At 46.9% G+C, this 17,835-nt stretch overlaps 1 protein-coding gene across 1 annotated transcript in view; it reads left to right on the top strand.

Annotated features, from left to right (window-relative positions):
• The first annotated feature begins 325 nt into the window (after positions 1-325).
• The window catches only part of SYNPR (synaptoporin), a 31,831-nt gene continuing 14,321 nt past the window's right edge, over positions 326-17,835 (top strand). The window contains exons 1-2 of the mRNA XM_025199042.1: positions 326-331; positions 1,621-1,745. Of these exons, the coding sequence (XP_025054827.1) occupies positions 326-331; positions 1,621-1,745 (131 nt within the window). The remainder of the gene's footprint in view (positions 332-1,620; positions 1,746-17,835) is intronic.

The following is a 17,835-nucleotide window of genomic DNA, read 5'->3' as shown; positions in this document are numbered from 1 at the left end:
AGGCCTCATGATTCATTGCTGGCTGGGCAGGTTCTGGAGGCATCATGAGAGATGGAAGTGAAGTCTCAATAATGTTTAACAACGTTTTAAAAATGAACCGTTCTCTGTGGGGTTTGCACAGACCCCATTCCTGTAGGAGCAGAAACCCTTTGAGTTTTGGGGGTGGGGGGTTGGCCCCTGGGAGGTATAGAAACACAGACCATGAGGGTGGGAAGGGACCTCAGGGGGTCCCATCTAGTCCAACCCCCTGCTCCAAGCAGGACCAGCCCCAACTACATCATCCCAGCCAAGGCTTTGTCTAGCCAGGTCTTAAACACCTCCAAGGATGGAGGTAGGAAGGTACAATGCTTCCTCTCTAATCACCTCCTCTTTTCATCCTTCCCAAAATGCTCTGCCTACTCGGTGTTAGTCTTAATTAGGTGCCAAGCTTCTTGAGCAAGGCTGTCTGCCGTGTACAGGACCAGCCAACAGAGAAATGAGTGCGAGGTACCACCCGCCGCGTGCAGCGGATGCGCGGGTTACGTGTGCCCTCTGGATGGACAGGAGACGGTAACATCCTGCCAGTTGCTCAGGCAGCTGGGATTGTCTGCCTAGTCTTGATGGGGATCTCCAAAATGGAGCTGGAGTCTAGCCAATGCTCCGGAAATGGCCAGGTCACTAACCTGGCAATCTCTTGATGTGATAACGTCCGTATACATTTCTAATTATAACACAGAGAGAGTTAGTGTAGACGTATATAATCTGTTGTGCAGACGGCAGGGTAATGAAACTCCCAGCCTGGCTGCAGCTGTGCTGTGAATCGCATTTCACCCCCCATCAATCGATGAAGTTCTGCAAAACCAGTTCCACTTTTTGCCTTTGTGCATTCAAAACTGATCCGAAAAGAAATGAGCATGACTGCATCCACTCCCCGCACATTTTCCTCTACTCCCCCTTGGAGGATCAAGATAAAATAAGCCTAAAATCTGAACGACAATCATTTTTGTCCGTGTCTAGACTGACTGACCGAATTTATTCTGTAGCTTGCTTTGCTTCCTTTTTGCTTGGGTATTGATTAATTGCATCTCCATATCTGCCGCAGATAACGATTGAAGAAAAATGAATAGTGTGCATCGTTATTCAAAGTTATGCGTTGCCCTATGCAAATCAGCGAAGGGCAAGGCGATTACATGTTTCACATGTTTTATAAAATTTAGCCACATTTCATTGCTCCATTGGCATCCCTCCCTTGGCTTCTTACAACATTATGCAATGATTTTACCTGCATTTAAGGGCCTCAAATAACTCTGGTTCCAGTCTTTCTTTGTGCATGCCTTGTTGTTCGCTAGGTCCTAAATTGGCTAGTACTAATTGGTAGCATTGAGAGCAGGGGAGTCTTCTAATTGTGTCTCCTCATTAGAGATGCTTCCTTATTTTCAGACTCATCAGCTTGCATTGGTGTCAAAAGACAGGTGGAAAAGAAACTATAGGGTGCTGCTCTTGACTGTTCTCAATGAGTGATGATGATGTGCGCTAAGAGTTTGCTGGTTAGCAAGCTGTGGCTTTAAGTGTGGAAGCTGCTTGCACAGATGCATTTGATTGTGTTGGAAGTAACACAAAACTGTTGTTTATTCCTGACAGCTTTTTGCCATCTTTGCATTCGCAACATGCGGTGGGTATTCTGGAGGACTGCGCCTCAGTGTGGACTGTGCAAACAAGACAGAGAGTGACCTCAACATTGACATAGCCTTTGCCTATCCTTTCAGGTAACTCCTTTTGATTCTTCATTCTTTTTGGGGATGCAACTTTTTGGGGGATGCAACTTAGGGGCCGGTCTGGTTCAAAGCAGTGGAAAGACTGCCATGGATTAAAAGGGGCCCTGGTTAAGGCCCCTGTTTGGGACAATAATGGTGCATCTTGAAAAGCACTTCGGTAACTCAGGTCTGACGTCTACCACAAAGTTTTAGCTGGCCATGTCAGGTCGGGCTGCACCAGTGCAGCACAGCTAGCAAAACTGCCAGTTTGGGCATAGCCCTGCTGATAGAAGAGGGCTTCTGAGGGCCATTCGGGGAGATAATGAAACTGCACCAGCAAAAAACCACCCCTCTCCTTCCAGCATAAACCCTGTCCAGACTGGGGGGCTTTGCTGACAGCAATAGCATCAGTAGTTCCACAATCTAGATGAGCCCTTTAAAAACAACCTGGCGTGTTCAAGAGAGACCTATGAGCCTAGGTCATGTTGCTGATTGATGGGACACAGACTCAAAACAGCCATATATTCAAAGACGGGCAGCTTCTGGTACAGAGACCTGACCTGTCTGATGAGATTTCCAAAGGCACTTAAAATTGCCAGACAAGGTTGTCTGGGTAAATGTGATATCTCTTATGAAACCAACTAAATAGTTGGAAAAATTGTTCTTTGCAAGCCTTCAGGCACCTAAAAAAGGGAGTTTGTGTCCAAAAACTTGCAAATAATTTTTCCAGCTATTTAGTTGGTCTAATAAGAGGGATCACATGTACACAGATAACCGTGTCTGCCAATGTCCTTAGACCAATACGACTACAACCAACACCCCTAATGCCAAGCATCTGACTCCCATTATCATAGCAACAGATCTGCAAGCAGGCAAGGAGATTGCAAGGTAATGCAGCCATGTAAAAGATGACCAGGAGCGGTATATTGAGCTGAGGCAGGAAATATGACTATCAGGTAGCAAGGAGGCCTCATCTGTGCACACTCAGGAACATTGCATTTGAAGTAAGAAAAGCCCCTGGCACAATCAGGAAGACCCTTATGCAAGAAGACTAGGAGACTTGTGCTGCTTTAGTCGAACACAGCAAAGGACAGGAGGGGACATGATTGCTCTCTATAACACAGCAATGGAGTAAGCACCAGGGAAGGAAAAAATGATTTAAGCTACTGGAGAGTGTTGGCACAAGAATAAAATGGGCTCTGAATCAATCAGGCTGAAAGGATGGAAATTAGAAAAGACTTTCGAACCCCGAAAGGACTGAGGTTCTGCAGCATCCTTCCAGCAGAGGAAAAGAGAGACCTGGATCTGTTTCCAACAGGTATTTTTTGCCATGGTGGCCTGTGGTTGCTAGATGCCAGGCTCAATAAGCCAAGAGGCCCTTTGCAATATTAGTATTAGTGAAACAGTGCTGACAATCCCATTTGGCTGATTTGCATTGTCAGGCACTTTTATACGCGTCTGGCCCTTAATCGCTTTTTAAATTGGGGCTTAGGCTCCTAAGTTGCCTGGGCTCTCTTAAAAAACAGAACAGAAGAGGTGTGTGTGGGGGAGGGAAACCATTAAAGCTGAAATTCCCCTTGCTGATATTGATTCCACCTCTATAAAACCTAAAGGACGAAGAATGTCCCTATCATTATTTTTACAATATAAATTGACTCGTCTATATTGCATTGCTATACGAGTGCATGATAAAAGAACAGAGAATGTGTATTGCAATCTCAAACCAAATATACCGGGACCCCGATACAACTGCAAATTATATACTGTTTCGCTTATAACCTCATTATGCATAGAGTACTACTAACGATGTTCACCACGACAGCCCTACTTGGCATGTAGCATTTTTTGAAACAATGGGAACTGCTGTCAATCCTTGATTGCAGAGATTTTCAGTTTGCATATATTATTCCACAGTCATATTTCGGTTTATTACAAATGTTTATTGTTTTATTACTGTTCTGCACCCCTTTCTTCTCTTTTTAGCATTCATGAGCTTGGTTCTAAAAATTGAGTTATATGTATTTGTAGCATGATTCACTTCCAAATAGGTCAGTCCACCAACATTCATGACAGAAACCTGATATTAAAGAACTTTTACCTTACATGGCTATAAAATATTATTTTATGGGAAAAGTTAATAAAACCGAGCTAAGTAGTCAGAACAGGTCTGTTGTCTCTATAAGAAGGACGTATAGCATGGCTTGTGGGAGAAAATGGCCAGATCTACTATGCATTCGATGTCGAAAAGAGCAATTTATTTGCAAATACCTTCTGCATATTTGTGTCTTTCTAACTACTTTGAGGTGCAACTCGAAAATAGGATCCCCACAGCAGCGCGGCGTTAATCCAGTGGAATTATGGAAATGCGAGATTTCCATGTCGAGTTCCCCGTTAGAAAGAAAATGTGATTTGACAAATTAGCATTTGGGGGCTCTTGAAGATAATCACTGTGTGGTACACATCAGGTGTCAGAAAAACATATACGCACAGTTGTATCCACCGAGCTTTGGACATCTGGCCCTTAGTTTCCATTGGAAATCAGTTGGCTTTAATTACGTTTTCCTTAAAGGTCCTTCCTTTGACTGCCGTTCACAAACAGTCCCTTTTCTTCTTCTCTTCTCCTTCACCCTCATCTTAAATGATGGGTTTGCTGCATTTTTTACAGCCTGACAAGATGGTGGATGCAACTCTTGTAATGGCAGCCAATCTGCCTTCCAAGATCTCTCTTGTTTTCACAACTCCTCCTGCCTGATTCTGCAATTAGACCCACACAAGCAAACCTTTGTGTTTCTGCCAAGCCCTGCTGGCTTTCAGAGGACTCGGCATGGACCCGAACATCTGCCCACGCAGCGCTGAGTCCATAATGCCAAACCTCACCGTGCCATACCCCCTCTAGAATACGTCAGCTTGGGAAGTAGGGTGAATTTCCCATTGATTATTTCCCTCCTGCCTCCACAGTTGAATAAGTTTGTATTCACCCAGCAGGGATATTCCCCCCCTTCCCCAAGTTGCCTTCTGAGTTCTGATTATTGGCTGACAACTGGAGGTGTGGGTGGGAGTTAGAAATAAGATGCTGCAAAGACTCAAACTATGCTTGTAGCTGTCATGGCTGTCAACAGTCGCATTGAAGCACTTGAATAAGGGAGTGCTGGATTTCAAAAATCCATGCCTTGCTACAGGACTTGAAATGATAGAAACCATGCAGGGGCGTGAGCCGCTGCTTGCCTCTCCATTGTTAGGGGCACCGTAGGATCTCCGTTCTTCTTTCTCACGAGTCACAGCTGCAGGGCCCGGACGATTCGGCTTTTATGGATAAATGTGAACAGCTTCCGACAAACAAACAACGCTGCACTGAACACCGGGATGAAGGCAGGCAAATGAGATTTGAATCTCGGTGCATCCTCTGGCCTGGCTTTCAATTGGAAAGAGGGGATTTCAAGGTGACCGATTTAAAAGGCTTTTTATGCAGCAGGTTTGGGACCCCGGGGCCCACACCCCGCCGGAAACTAAATGTCTCACTTGGCCTTTCTTCTTTGTGCCTTGAAACACATTCCCAACAGATAGCCAGAAAGGCATTAGCATGCCATATGAGCAGAACTACTGAGCACCCAGGCTGGTGGAGAGAGAGTATAAACTATGTGGGCATATCCCTTGAACAGGAGCATTGCCAACCCCAATTCAGACCCATGGTCCAGCTAGCCATGGCCTCTCCTGGCCCGTGCCAGAAAGTGCGGAGAAGGAGCAGCAAACTCTGCTCCTATGTCATTGCAGCAGTGCTTCCTGCGCCTCATTTGTTTGACTTGTGCCCTGAGGCACACGTGTGGACATCCTTTCAGCCAACCATGATGTATGGTGTCAAGAGAAAACTTATGGGTATGTAAGCAGAAGGTGGACTTTGAAAGACTGAGCAAACAATAAAGAAGGTGTGACTTAATATTATATATAATATTAACATGATAGAATTAGAGACTCATAGAAGATGAGGGTAATAGGGACCTTGGGAGGTCGCATCTAGTCCAACCCCTGCTCTAAGCAGGACCAGCCCCACCTACATCATCCCAGCCAAGGCTTGGTCTAGCCGGGTCTTAAAAACTTCCAAGGATGGGGAGTCCAACACCTCTCTGGGTAACCTCTTCCGGTGCTTTGCTGCCATCCCCATGAGAGTTTTTTCCTAATATCCAACCTCAACGTCCCGTGCTGCAAGTTGAGCCCATTGCTCCTTGTCCTGGCATCTGCCCCCAATGAGACCAGTCCAGCTCCATCCTCTTTGCAGCCCCCCTGCAGGGAGGTGAAGGCTGCTATTCAATCCCCACCTCAAGCCCCCAAATCCCTCAGCCTCTCCTCACCGGTCCTGTCCCCCAGCCCCCAAAGCATTTTCAGCTCCCTTCACTGGACTCTTTCCAACTTGTCCACATCCTTTCTGTAGTGGGGGCCAAAACTGGACACAGGACTCCAGATGTGGCCTCCCCGGTGCAGAATAGAGGGGAAGAATTGCTGCCCTTTATCTGCTGGCAGCGCTCCCGCCAAAGCAGCCCCGGATGTCGTTAGCCTTCTTTGTAATCATGGTCCCTGTAACTCCAGAGCAGATTTCCACCCTGCACTTAATCAATGCACTTGAAACAAGAAAGAGCACACTCCTGTCTCTTCCCCCTCTCTGTTGGAGATGACACTCTTTTGAAAGTATATATATTGTTTTAATTATAGCCCAAGATCCTTTTGCCTCTCACACTGAAGAGGCTGTAGAGACCTTGACGTCTTCCCTACATTCAGGCTAATTTTTGTCATCAGAAGAGAGCTCCAGACATAAAATGGCAAAGTGCTGCTCCATGCAGAGAAGCAGCCTTGGAGACGTGGAGGAAGACCGTGCATCCTGAAAGGGACTTTCTTCTCCCTTTGTTACTGATTCATGATCCTCATTAACAATAAATGAGTGTTATTTCTCCCATCAGGGAGGAGCATGACCTTTCAAACATGGTCACGCAGCCCTTGCGTGCAGCATGTCTGAGGTGCCTGCTCTGCATCCGGGACTGGAGAAAAGCAAGGATGATTTAGTGTCTGAACAATTTATGCCACACAGCCATGGTTTTGATTTAAAGCCATTTTTACTGTTGCATAAATCCATTGGCTCTCCTAGAGGGAAGTCCTGATATACAGCTCCCTGACGGAGCCAGAATCTAACCCTAACATTTGCCGTTGAGTTGAATTTTTCTTTGAAACAAAGACCAGCAATGCATTTAAGCCTGATACCTCAGTCACCCACCAGCCGAAACTTGATGCTCAGAGAGCCATGTCTTCTGAAGCAATCTGTACAGCGACCTGCAAAGAAACGATGTATTAAAGTCATTCAACCAGGGCAATATCATCCCACATAACAAATTTCTAGTGCTTTGTCCGTCCTATCAGGAAATGTCCCTAATAATGTACTTTCTCCCACATCTCATGAAGATTACCCCATGTCTTCCTGTTCGCAAAGTTTCCTGGCATTCACCCTACACTTTCTCTTTAATTTCTTCTCGCTAATCTTAGCTGTATCCCCAGTTTTTCCTATTTCTCCTCTGGCTGCAGTCCCCAAACCAATGCAAGTCATTGTATTTTAGCAGTATGGAGCACAAATATAGGCGTGCTTTTAAATGCAGGGTTAGACTAGATGACCTCCTGAGGTCCCTTCTGACCTAATTTTCTATGAGTCTATAACCCGCAGCACACAAGAAGTTGCTCATTGATTTCTTGATCACTCAACTACGTAGTTCAAAATAATACTAATTTTTTGGAGTTCAATTCTCAATCTAGAAAATGGAACGAAGAAACTTCATTAACTCTGCATCTGCTTTGCAAATAAATGATTTCCCGATGTCCCCATCCGTGCATGTTGAGATATTGTAAAAATTCATTTCTGAAAAACCATTTACAGACAGGGCCAAACTACACAAGGTGCAACAGCGCCGTGTAATTATACCTTGCACGAAGCACCCTATTTGTCATGTGTTCTGCCCCATTTTCAATGTCCTCAGCCAGACCTCCACCCAAGCCCTGCTGCTGTTTAAAAGCGCCTGCTCACAATTATTTCTGCTTATCCAAATGAGCTGATTATCATTTCAGTTTTGATTTGTGCCACTATCCAAGTGCCCAGAAGCACTACGTACTTCTCTACACCAAAGGACCCGGCAGTTTTGCACGTTAAGGTTACATTTTGTAATGCCTTTTGTTTTTTGTCTGCGTTGCCCTGAAGACTGGGAGTTAAATGGCAAGCCCCGATATGCAACTACTTACTACCAGTGTACTTGAGTTTCAGGCACACTTTATGTGTGTGCAAAGAGAGCCCTGTCAAAGAAAGCACTTGTTGTCCGCCTCATCAAAAGATTTCCAAATTACCACCATTGAGTTGAATACTGTTAACTTCATAACTGTCCAGCCTGCGAAAATCGAGCCAATTTAGTCCCCTTGCTGCCAGGCGTGTGAACACCATATATACCCCTCCTGAATGATGCCAGCAACATGAATGCGTTACTATCCAGTCCTAAAGGACGTGTGTTCAATAATACATCAGTGCAGCGGGGGATCTTGAGCTACATTATCTAATTATATAAACTAAACAGCCAGGATGGACACTAAGAAATGGGTCCCAGCTTTTGTTACCTTCTTCTACAATACAGTTTCATACCCTGCTCTCAGCAGTGCCTTTTATGCCTGGTTTTAGCCTTTTGTGCTTAGATTTTCCTTTCATTTTTGTTTGTTTTTCAAACAATGCTAATGGAAAGTGGAAACGAAGTGAACGAAGAGCATAATGTCGCATCCCACCGTTCACAGTTCAGGAGGAGAGCAGCATAAAAATGGCTCGAAAGGTGACAACCATCTCTTTTTCCTATTTCATTTGACCTGACAATGCAAAGCAGATTGGCTTCTTCAGATCATGGTTCTGAGCTCAAAAACGCATGCATTCATTCATGCTTCTCTATATTTAACTATTTTGGGTCATTTAAAAGCCTGGCCAAAAAACAACAGTTCAGGTCCTGCCAAAACTACCGTGGGTCAGAATTTGGTTTTGTTCTGCTGGTCCCGAGAGAGCCTCCCGGTGAAATTGCCATGGAAACCAATACGTTTCTTTTCAACTTTGACAGAATTTGCATTTTTAGTGGAAAAAGACTTTTTCCATGCCCCAAGCATGTCTAGTTATTGGAGGGGATGGGGGAAGAGAGAAGACCTTCATTTTAAAATGCTTACCTTTTTTTAGTCTCTTGTTCCATGTGTGGTTCCAGCCTTTTCAAACACCAACAAAAGTTTTGGACCCAATTCTCAGCTGGTGTAAATCAGTGTTGCTTGGGGGTCGTGGAGCTGTGCTGATTTCCACATCTGAGGACTCAGCCCTTGGTTATTACCCCCTTTTACCACCTAGCTGCAGTAAGTCAGTGAGGTCAGGAGATGGCAGGATCTATTGGCGTTCTCCGTGGATAACTAAGGGACTGGGTAAAAATGGAAGGACCTTGAAGTCTGTAGAGCCTTGCTTGAGGGGATAAGGTCCCCTATGTAATGAGGGCTAGCAAGATGTTTGCCATAGGGATGGGTTGCCGCTTAACCCTCTGCTGCATGGCTTGTGGCACCCTTGAAGCAAGGGGTAGCGGCTATTTTCAGAGACAAGCTGAGACTAGCTGGCTGGTGGATCACATGCAAGAAGGTAGTTGCTTTGTAAGTGCACAAGGAGCACAACTAACCCCCTGCTGGGAAATGTCATGATGATGGGCTTCCCTACCGTACTGTCTAGCCATGAAAAGCAGAGGTCGAGCTGGAGGGGAGAACTGGGAACTGAAATGCTACCTGAAGACTGATGGCTTCCATTCTGGATTTGGTTTCAGTGCCATCCTCGTTTGGGGACCTCGGCGTTCAGGATGAGCGTTGAGTTGAGTTGGTTTTAGAACATGCTTGAAGTGAAGCACGTGCTTGAATGCTTTATTGCCTTCAGAAAGTGTATACTTCACAGCTCCTCGTGGCTGGCCCGGAGCTATGTTATTAGTATTTATGGAAGAGGTGCTGAAGTACAGCCTGCCCCATACCAAAAAAAGGGCATTCTCGATTTACACGCTGAGCATGCTCAAGAGAGCTTACCTGGCTGTCAAGATACCGGGAAAGGAGGTGGTAGCAACATGCCAGAGGCAGTGTTTTGTTGCGGAGAGAACACACTGATTCCTAAATCAGCACTAAACGATAGGAGCTTCTGGTTTGGCATGCACAGCGATTGCATTTTTGATGAACTGGGACAGTCGTTGCTCTACTTGGGCTTTTTCCATTTAATCAAAACAGTATTTTACAGTGCGTGCTGTGTTGGTGCCAGAACGAGTCGTCGCAAAAGTTTTATCCAGAGTTTATTCTTTAAGTGCCAGGAATGGCTGCCTAGATTAATGTATTCAGCACCTTTTTTCTCCCCATTTGCATTTTTTATATATATATGCATGAAGGGTCTCTCTGGTACCGTACAAGCGGTGATGTTTTATCTGCGCCTGTCATGAAGACTTTCTTTTTTTTAAAGCAAGACTTCTTACCGTGATGCTCCTTGCAGATCGTTTTGTGCATTTTTAATAATCTCTAAGATACTTTTGAACATTTCAACCCCCTGACTTCAGTGCCATTACAGAGACAGCCAATGCAAAACACATTGCTGCCTGCTTTTGACTGGTAGTTGGCATCATTCCTTCTAATATCCTGCAGTGACAAAAAGTAGTGAGGAGCCGAACAAAGTCCCTTCCCTTTTCCATCTTCTTTTAGAGTAGCTGTTCGTAACACACGTGTGAGCACCCAGCGCACGCGACTATAGACCTGTTTGCAGAGTGCACCCGAGGCTTTTCTGTGTGTTGTGCCTCCACCCGTGGCTAATGCTAGACCTCATTTGCCAGCAATTAAATGGAATATTATACTAATATTTTATCGGTAATCAACAGGTTTTTGAACAGTGTCTTTCTGAACGTAAAGGATGTGGAAGGTGTGCTGGGACTCCAAAGCCATTGGGGTGGCACTTAGTGCCTTTCTCCAGCAGTTCCTCTCTACTGATTGTGGCCTCCTGTGGACAAAGCTAAAGGCCAACAAGTCCGCGGCTGCAGTTAGTCCCTGCGGGGTATAACACTCACGCTGCCGGCCTCAGTTCACATCTGCTGCTCTCCTACAAAGAAATACCGAACTTTGCTTCGAATGAAAATAACTTGCCTTCGGACTCCAGATGGAATCGCCCCATGCCCTGAGACAGGGGCCTGAAACTAATGGCTTTAAGTAGGAAGAAACCTGTTTGTTTGCTCTTCCAATGCTATTTAAAATGCAGAGCTTGCAGGGCAAGCGCCGCTGCAGCTTAAGTGATCTCCCGCTCGCATCGGCTGGTCTGGGCGCTAAGCGGTCTGTTTTCGGAGTGAATAAACTATGAGCCAAACATGAAGAAGATGCAGGTGAAGGTTTATATGTGTTTTGTGTGGCAGTGTGGCTCGGGCCGAACGCCAGGCAGCGGGGCTGGGTTTTACTTGGAGTTTATGGCCAGTTTCAGTCTGAAACTCAAGGGACTGAGGTCGGAGGTCCTTCCTCCGCAGCCTCTGTGAGAGCGCATGTCATGCATTTTTACTCAAAAAGCTGAACTGCTCTGCCCTGTTCAGACAGCCGCTGAATGAATAAAGAGTAAGGTCTTGCTAGCTGATTTCATTGCTGCAAGAGACGAAGGAAGAAAGCACCTGAGGCTTTCCTCACTGTCCTGCCCAGTCCTTGCAAAGAGCCTTCCTTTTTGCAGGCCCCGGACTTGAGCTAAGTTCTCCCCCATAGAGAGAGGGCAGCTGTGCTGTGCATTGCTCTCCTGGCACAACTGTTGGATGCAACCAGGTGGATGCAACGACATCTCCCTGATGTGTGCATGCATGTGTGGGGTGGGAGGGGTCCTCTGGTCATGTAAAACAGCCATGGCATCAATGCCTTCCTGAGAAAATCAGAGCCTGGCCCCCACTTGGGACTGTGCTGGCCCCTGGTGCCATTTCCAGCTGCAATCGAGCTCCTGTAACTCGCAGCAGAGACACCTTGGCACTGCCCCCGGCTGTAGCGAGCATTCGCTGTCCACGGCCAAGAGTCTCGCTGTCTTTTCGCAAGGCAAACTCAAGTCCTGTTCGTCGTTCTTCTGCCTTTTGTGTTAAGAACAGGCTCTTTTGCTCTTTAGCCAACACAAATTGCAGACCAAGCAGCCTCCCACTGGGTTTCATGCAACGGTGTTTGCTGAAGAGGCGCAAATCAGCAAGCCCAGTTCCCATGCATGCCGCTGCTCCGGCCCTTCCTGTCGGCATTGAGGTGGTACTAGGGGGGCTCACAAATGACTTGCAAAGACGCTGCTGCCCTATTTCCATGCTGAACCCTGGGCACGGATGCTTGCATGGGTCATGTCTGCAATGGTAGGCAGCATTGCCCTTGCCTTGTATTTTGTGTCAGGCCCCATTGCCGTGGGGTGAGATTCAGCTTTCTCCCTCCTGTTGGTGTCTCTCCATGCTTCTGCAGACCGTCAGGAACAAGCTGCTGCTTTGCACGAGTTTGGGGACAATGCTAGTTGTTTCACACCCTGTCGGCCCTTTGCTGAGGGCATCCTTCATAGAGACACATGGCTTTCCTCTCCTGCCACGTGGCAGTGTCCTTTTTTCTGACACGTGGTGTGTGTGTGATGTTCAAGCAGACCTGGAGTCGATGTTCTCGTGGCCGTGCGTGTCCCAATGCTTGTCTGCAAACACTGGACGGGGAGGTCCCCTCTGGTCCTAGATCCTTTATATCTCAGTTCCCGCGACCAGGACCCCATTGCGTTTCTGCAGCTCATGCCCCGCAGAGCTCGTCTCCCACTTCAGTGTCAGAAAGGAGACATGAGCAGTGTTTAGCAAAATAAGCAGCGGTCACGGCCCGCCTGCTGCCTAGCTGCTGGCTTCATGCAGGGATTACCACGAGTCCCACAACGGCGCAGTCTGCATAGGCTGGAGCGACAGCGGCTGACAGCTTGTCCTATTAAAAAAAAAAATGTTGCTGCTATGAAAATTATACTGGCCAAATGTTTGCACAACAGCCATGTGCAAGTGAGCGCGGGGAAGCTGACAAGTTGAGAAACTAAAATCACGAGAGAGAGGAAAATATTTTCCAGTATTTTGACTGGAAGAAACCCAGAAGAGAATCTGCTTCACTACTGCTTTTCCAGTCCAATTTCTTCCAGCATGCTTCATTTCCGGCTATGGTCTCGGCTCTGGGATTACATTCAAAGGTGCTTGCTGGCAGTGTGTGAGGAGCAGAGAGCCCTTTATGAATCACTGAAGTGAGCTGTCACCAGTGGAAGATCTTTAGGATCAGCGGCGGGGCTTGATCCTAGAAATATACGGGTTAGGCACATACCGCATGTTTGCAGGAGCAGGTACAAAGCACAATTAAAGCATGAGGCAGTGGTGCTTGCAACGGTGAGCCACCCAGGAAAACCTACATTAAATTAGGAAAGGACTTTAAAAGCAAGCAGTTTTTGCTCAGCAAACCATCACAAAAAAAATGCCAGGGGTGAAATCAGTGGGAGTTAGAGAGGGCTGCTAAATGGCATTTTATTTTCGGTCTCTATTCACAGGAGGCATCGGGTCATCTGGGGCAGCAAAGTATCCATGTGTAAATTAATGTGTAAATTAGATTCCCTTGTACTCAGCTAGACTCCCTTTACCAAGATACAAGAGAGCTTACAATGCATTGCTGCAGCTGCGAAGCCGGTCGAAGGTGTTCATCAAGGACAGGCGCTCTGAGTGCTTGGGATCTCAGCAAGTCCGGCCCGTGGTCTCTTGTGATCAGCATCCTCCAGCTGATGCACCCAACCCTGCTGGACACTTGGATAAAAGGAGATCACGCTGAATAAATGAAGTAAGCACTTCCCCCAGGAACAAACACTTATGATATCCTTATTGTATCACCCTAGAGGATGCCAAGATGTGGGGGAGAAAGGATGGACAAGCAAATTGCTTGTGGAGGAAGACATGCAGGAGAGACTGTGCTCACCTTGGAGAGGGGCTCTCTTTCCTCTGGAGCACCCTCCAGGTGCTGATATCTAATGAGGAAGAGATGACACTAGTGCTGAAGGGAGATGTGCAAAGCCTTGCATCTCCTCTGTGACACCTTTTGTCCTTCCAGGCACCTGGCTAGCCATGTTGCACCTTCACAGAGTACTCAGGGCAACCTTAATATTGTACTTATTGGACAGAGGACTTCAGCTCCAAGGACTCTGGAAAGATGAAGTGCAGCATTAAATGTCATCTTCCTTGGAAAGAGAGCTCCTACCTCAACAGCCTCGTTGTTTTGCTGCAACCTGGAAGTCACTTAATAGTGGCTCTAATGGATGAGAAGTAGACAGAGGGTTGTAGGAGCTGCCAAAAAGTCTTAACAAGTTCTTAACACTCAGCTATTGTAATAAAGTCTCTCCCCACTTCATCCCAGATGGAGTTGCACTTGTGTCTGAGGGTCCTGGAGCACTTTTAAAGCCTTTTTCGTCATCACAGTCATATGTATAAAAAAAAAAATCTGCTTTGGAGAACAGGGTTATTTCCATTCAAGGAAGGACCAACAGTTGTAGTAAAGTCAGCATATTTCCTTATTGACAAGTGTTCTTCAAATGGGCTGGAAGGAAGAGGCCACGTTCAGCACGGTTGAAAGCTATATGCACGGCTGGCTGGAGAGAGAATAACTGAGACTGCAGCAGCAAAGTCAGGGGAAAATTATGGGAATATAATTACTCCCTGCAGAATCCAAAATATTTTGTTTTCTTTGTGCAGTAGGAAAAATAGGCCATTAAAAAAAGTTTGCATTTGTTTGTTCCTTATCTCATTTGGAGGTTTGAAAAACCGCCTGGGTTCTGTTCATCCGAATTTGTGAAATGAATGCTTTGAAATAAAAACTTCACTTCCTTCGTCTAGATTCTGGAGGGTAGCTGCCTAAAAGAAACTTTTTGCTATAAACTCCTACAAAGACTGCTACCAGCAAAAGCTAGTTTTCAGAGGTCTCTGGTGGTCTCATTGCTGTTAAAACTTTTTCTTCTTGAAGCTGGTAAAAAGAAAATCATCATAATAATTGAGGGGACTGCAGAGACAGAGAAATAAACACGGGGAAAACAAAGCAGACATGAAAGGGAGGAGAATGAGTATTTTCCCATAGGATTTCTGAGCTGGAGCAGGAGCAGTAGGAGTGTCGCACATCGTGTGCAAGGCCGTCACTTGCTGCGTGTGTAGCAAGACAGTATTTTCACAAAAAAGGGCAGCTTACCAAAGAAAGCAGTCGGTTTTCTCCTGCTTCCCTGCCCCTTTTCATGAATGAAGTGCTGAGACAATTGCCGCTCGCTCAGGATTTCCAGGGCCAAAGATAAACTTCTCCTATATCCAGGAGCAAATCCCAGGCAAGTCACGGTGACTTCAAGTTAAGCACGTGCTTGTGTGCATGGCTAAATGGGAGCGTTTCCTGCATCAGGCCTCGTGGTTGGTTGTTCTTAGTACTGTAATGGACACCATGTATAGATGTTTCCTAAATCGTCTTAGATTTCTTAGAGTTTCCACTTTGATTTACGGGGGGAAAAAGGAAGTTTCTGGTGGTTTCAGTGAATCATTATCCCTCTAATTAAGAGCTTTTATTTGTGAAGTGGCAGGTCATTTTTACCCGGCAATCGGTGAGACTCACTCCTGCGGATGTAGCCCCGTGGTGTGGCTAATGTACAGTATGTGCCAGCAAAGAATACTTTCTCAGTCTTGCTAGCATTCACCTAGAAGATGGTGAGGGGAAAGCACTGGGGGAGAAGAGTGGGACACGGAGGTGGAGCAGAGGATGGCTGGAGGAAGACGGCAGGATCAAGGATGGGTAGGGAGAAGGGTGCTCAGAGGCAAGAGGGGGCGAAGCAGAAAGCACGTCCTTGCAAAGAGCCTTCCCTTTTGCAGGCCCCGGACCTGAGCTAAGTCCTCCCCCATAGAGAGAGGGCAGCTGTGCTGTGCATTGCTCTCCTGGCACAGCTGTCACCTGTTGGATGCAACCAGGCGGATGCAACAACATCTCCCTGATGTGCGCATGTGTGTGTGGGGTGGGGAGAGTCCTCTGGTCATCTAAAGGAAGGTAGAGACCCATGGAAAGTGGAAGAGAGAGAGAGAAAACACATGCCCCTGAGTCACTGGCAAGTCCCAGGAAAGCCAAACCAGGCATCCTGCAGTGGCTGGACAGTAAAAAGGCATCAGCACCTGTGGCCTGAGACAAGGACGAGTTAAAGATGGTGGAGGGGGTTGACACTGACTGGTTTCAGGGTCAAGCCCCATCCCCGTTTGACCAGCATGTGCCGCCCGGTGCAGTGGTGCTCGTACATCCTCTTCTTCCTCCCCCCGGGGTGTGTCACGAGCTATTGCGAGCCCGCTGGCACAGGCGAGCTGTGGATTGTATGGGCTGACATTCGGTGGCTGGCAGGGGCACCGGTGCCTGCCGGCTCGGAGAGCCTGGAGCAAGCCGAAAATAGAAACTCCCGAGTAAAAATAACTCAATGCAAGGAGGCTTGTGTGATGCCAACGTATCTGGTATCGCTGCGTGCCGCTTGGCCGGGGAGGCGCTGCTGGGAAGGTACGTGGCTTAGAGAATGAAGCAAGGGGAAAATGTATGAGTAGAGGAGAAAAACACAACGTGGTTTCGATCAGTCTTTGGCGTCCCAGAGCTTGCGATTGCAAACCATTGAGACGGGCTGAGAGCCAGGTCCTGAAACGTCGGTGGAGTTACCCTGATTTACATCCAGGCGCCAGCTCGCGATGTCTTCGACACCTCCTTGCAGCCTGCACCGAGGTCCACCACCTGAGCTGCACGCAGTGATTTGGACGATGCTAGCTCCGGCTGCCTGAGGAAAAGGAAGGTCTGGAAAAAATATTTTAAGAGGATCAACTTAGTAGGCAGAGTCCTTATTTTGCCTCTTCCTTCTTTTGTTTTCTACATAATGTCGTTCAGTGCAACTAAACACCGTTTCTTGCTGCTTAGACAAGACGTGCTAGGCCCGAAGCAATGCTGTGTAACGGGTGCTAATATCCAAGCTGCTCGGCCAGCCCCCTCCTCAGAGCAAATGCAGTCATTTAAGCCTCCTGTTCTTCCCATTAGAGGATGGACTCTCCCCACTGGAAAATCTGACAGCAAATGCTATCTGCGGTTGCCATTAAGAAATGACCACAGATGCTGCATAGCGCTGTGTGGAGTACATCAATACTTCCCGCAGTGCTTTGGGCCCATAAAGTGCTCTCAGTTAACTGAGCTTGGATAAATAATTTGGCAGCCTTACTGAAGAGGACCAGAGAGCATGGGGGCTGAAGTATTCCCAGATGTGGTTCTGGCAGGTCAGAATAAGGCATGTCGTCAAACCAGCAAAGCAGAACTTGGGCAGTGCTCTCCTTCTTTTATGGGCAAATACAGCTCTTTCTCCCCGAGGGAGAGCATTCACATTGCATTTGGGAGGTGTGTTTGTGTGGAGACATACCAAATAGCTTTAATCTAGTTAGCTCAAGTACTAGTTGCAGTAAAGCCAGCAGTACTGGCCTCAACATGGACTTCACAGACCTGCCTAGGTTGCTCACGTGCCACAAACTTGGATTGAAGTCTTGCAGCTGGCCGTGCTCAAGCCCTGTCCACATGGGTTATATAGTCACATCTCCTATGGCAGTGTGGACGTCGCCTAGAACAAACAATCCACCTGACTTATAGAGATGGCCGCGTGCAATAGCAGATCCGAATCCAGCTGAGGTCAGTACAGCGATGCTCATTGACTTCAATGCACTTTGAACCATATTTCTAGTGCCCTTTCTAGATGAGCACAGCAAAAGCGTGGAAGGGAAGCGTGTGTTGCTGGCTCCGATTTCCCAGCCCTGACTCTGCTGTGTTTCAGACACTCCTGGTTACTCTGGTAGTGTTTAAAAAGAAACCTTTGTCCCTATGACATGAAGAGACCAACACTAGAAGAGGTTTATTCATTCCCATGAGAAGACTGCAAACCCCAATGGCAAGCGTTTGCCTTCTAGGAACAGAAAGCTTAAAAACAGAGTCAGAAAGACTCTGATGCTTCAGACCATTTGCTCACGCATTCATTTTT

The sequence above is a fragment of the Alligator sinensis genome, unplaced genomic scaffold (genome assembly GCF_000455745.1).
Source record: "Alligator sinensis unplaced genomic scaffold, ASM45574v1 scaffold469_1, whole genome shotgun sequence".
Taxonomy (NCBI): domain Eukaryota; kingdom Metazoa; phylum Chordata; order Crocodylia; family Alligatoridae; genus Alligator; species Alligator sinensis.
Note: the sequence above shows the minus strand (reverse complement) of the source record. Positions and strands in the feature narration are given on the sequence as shown.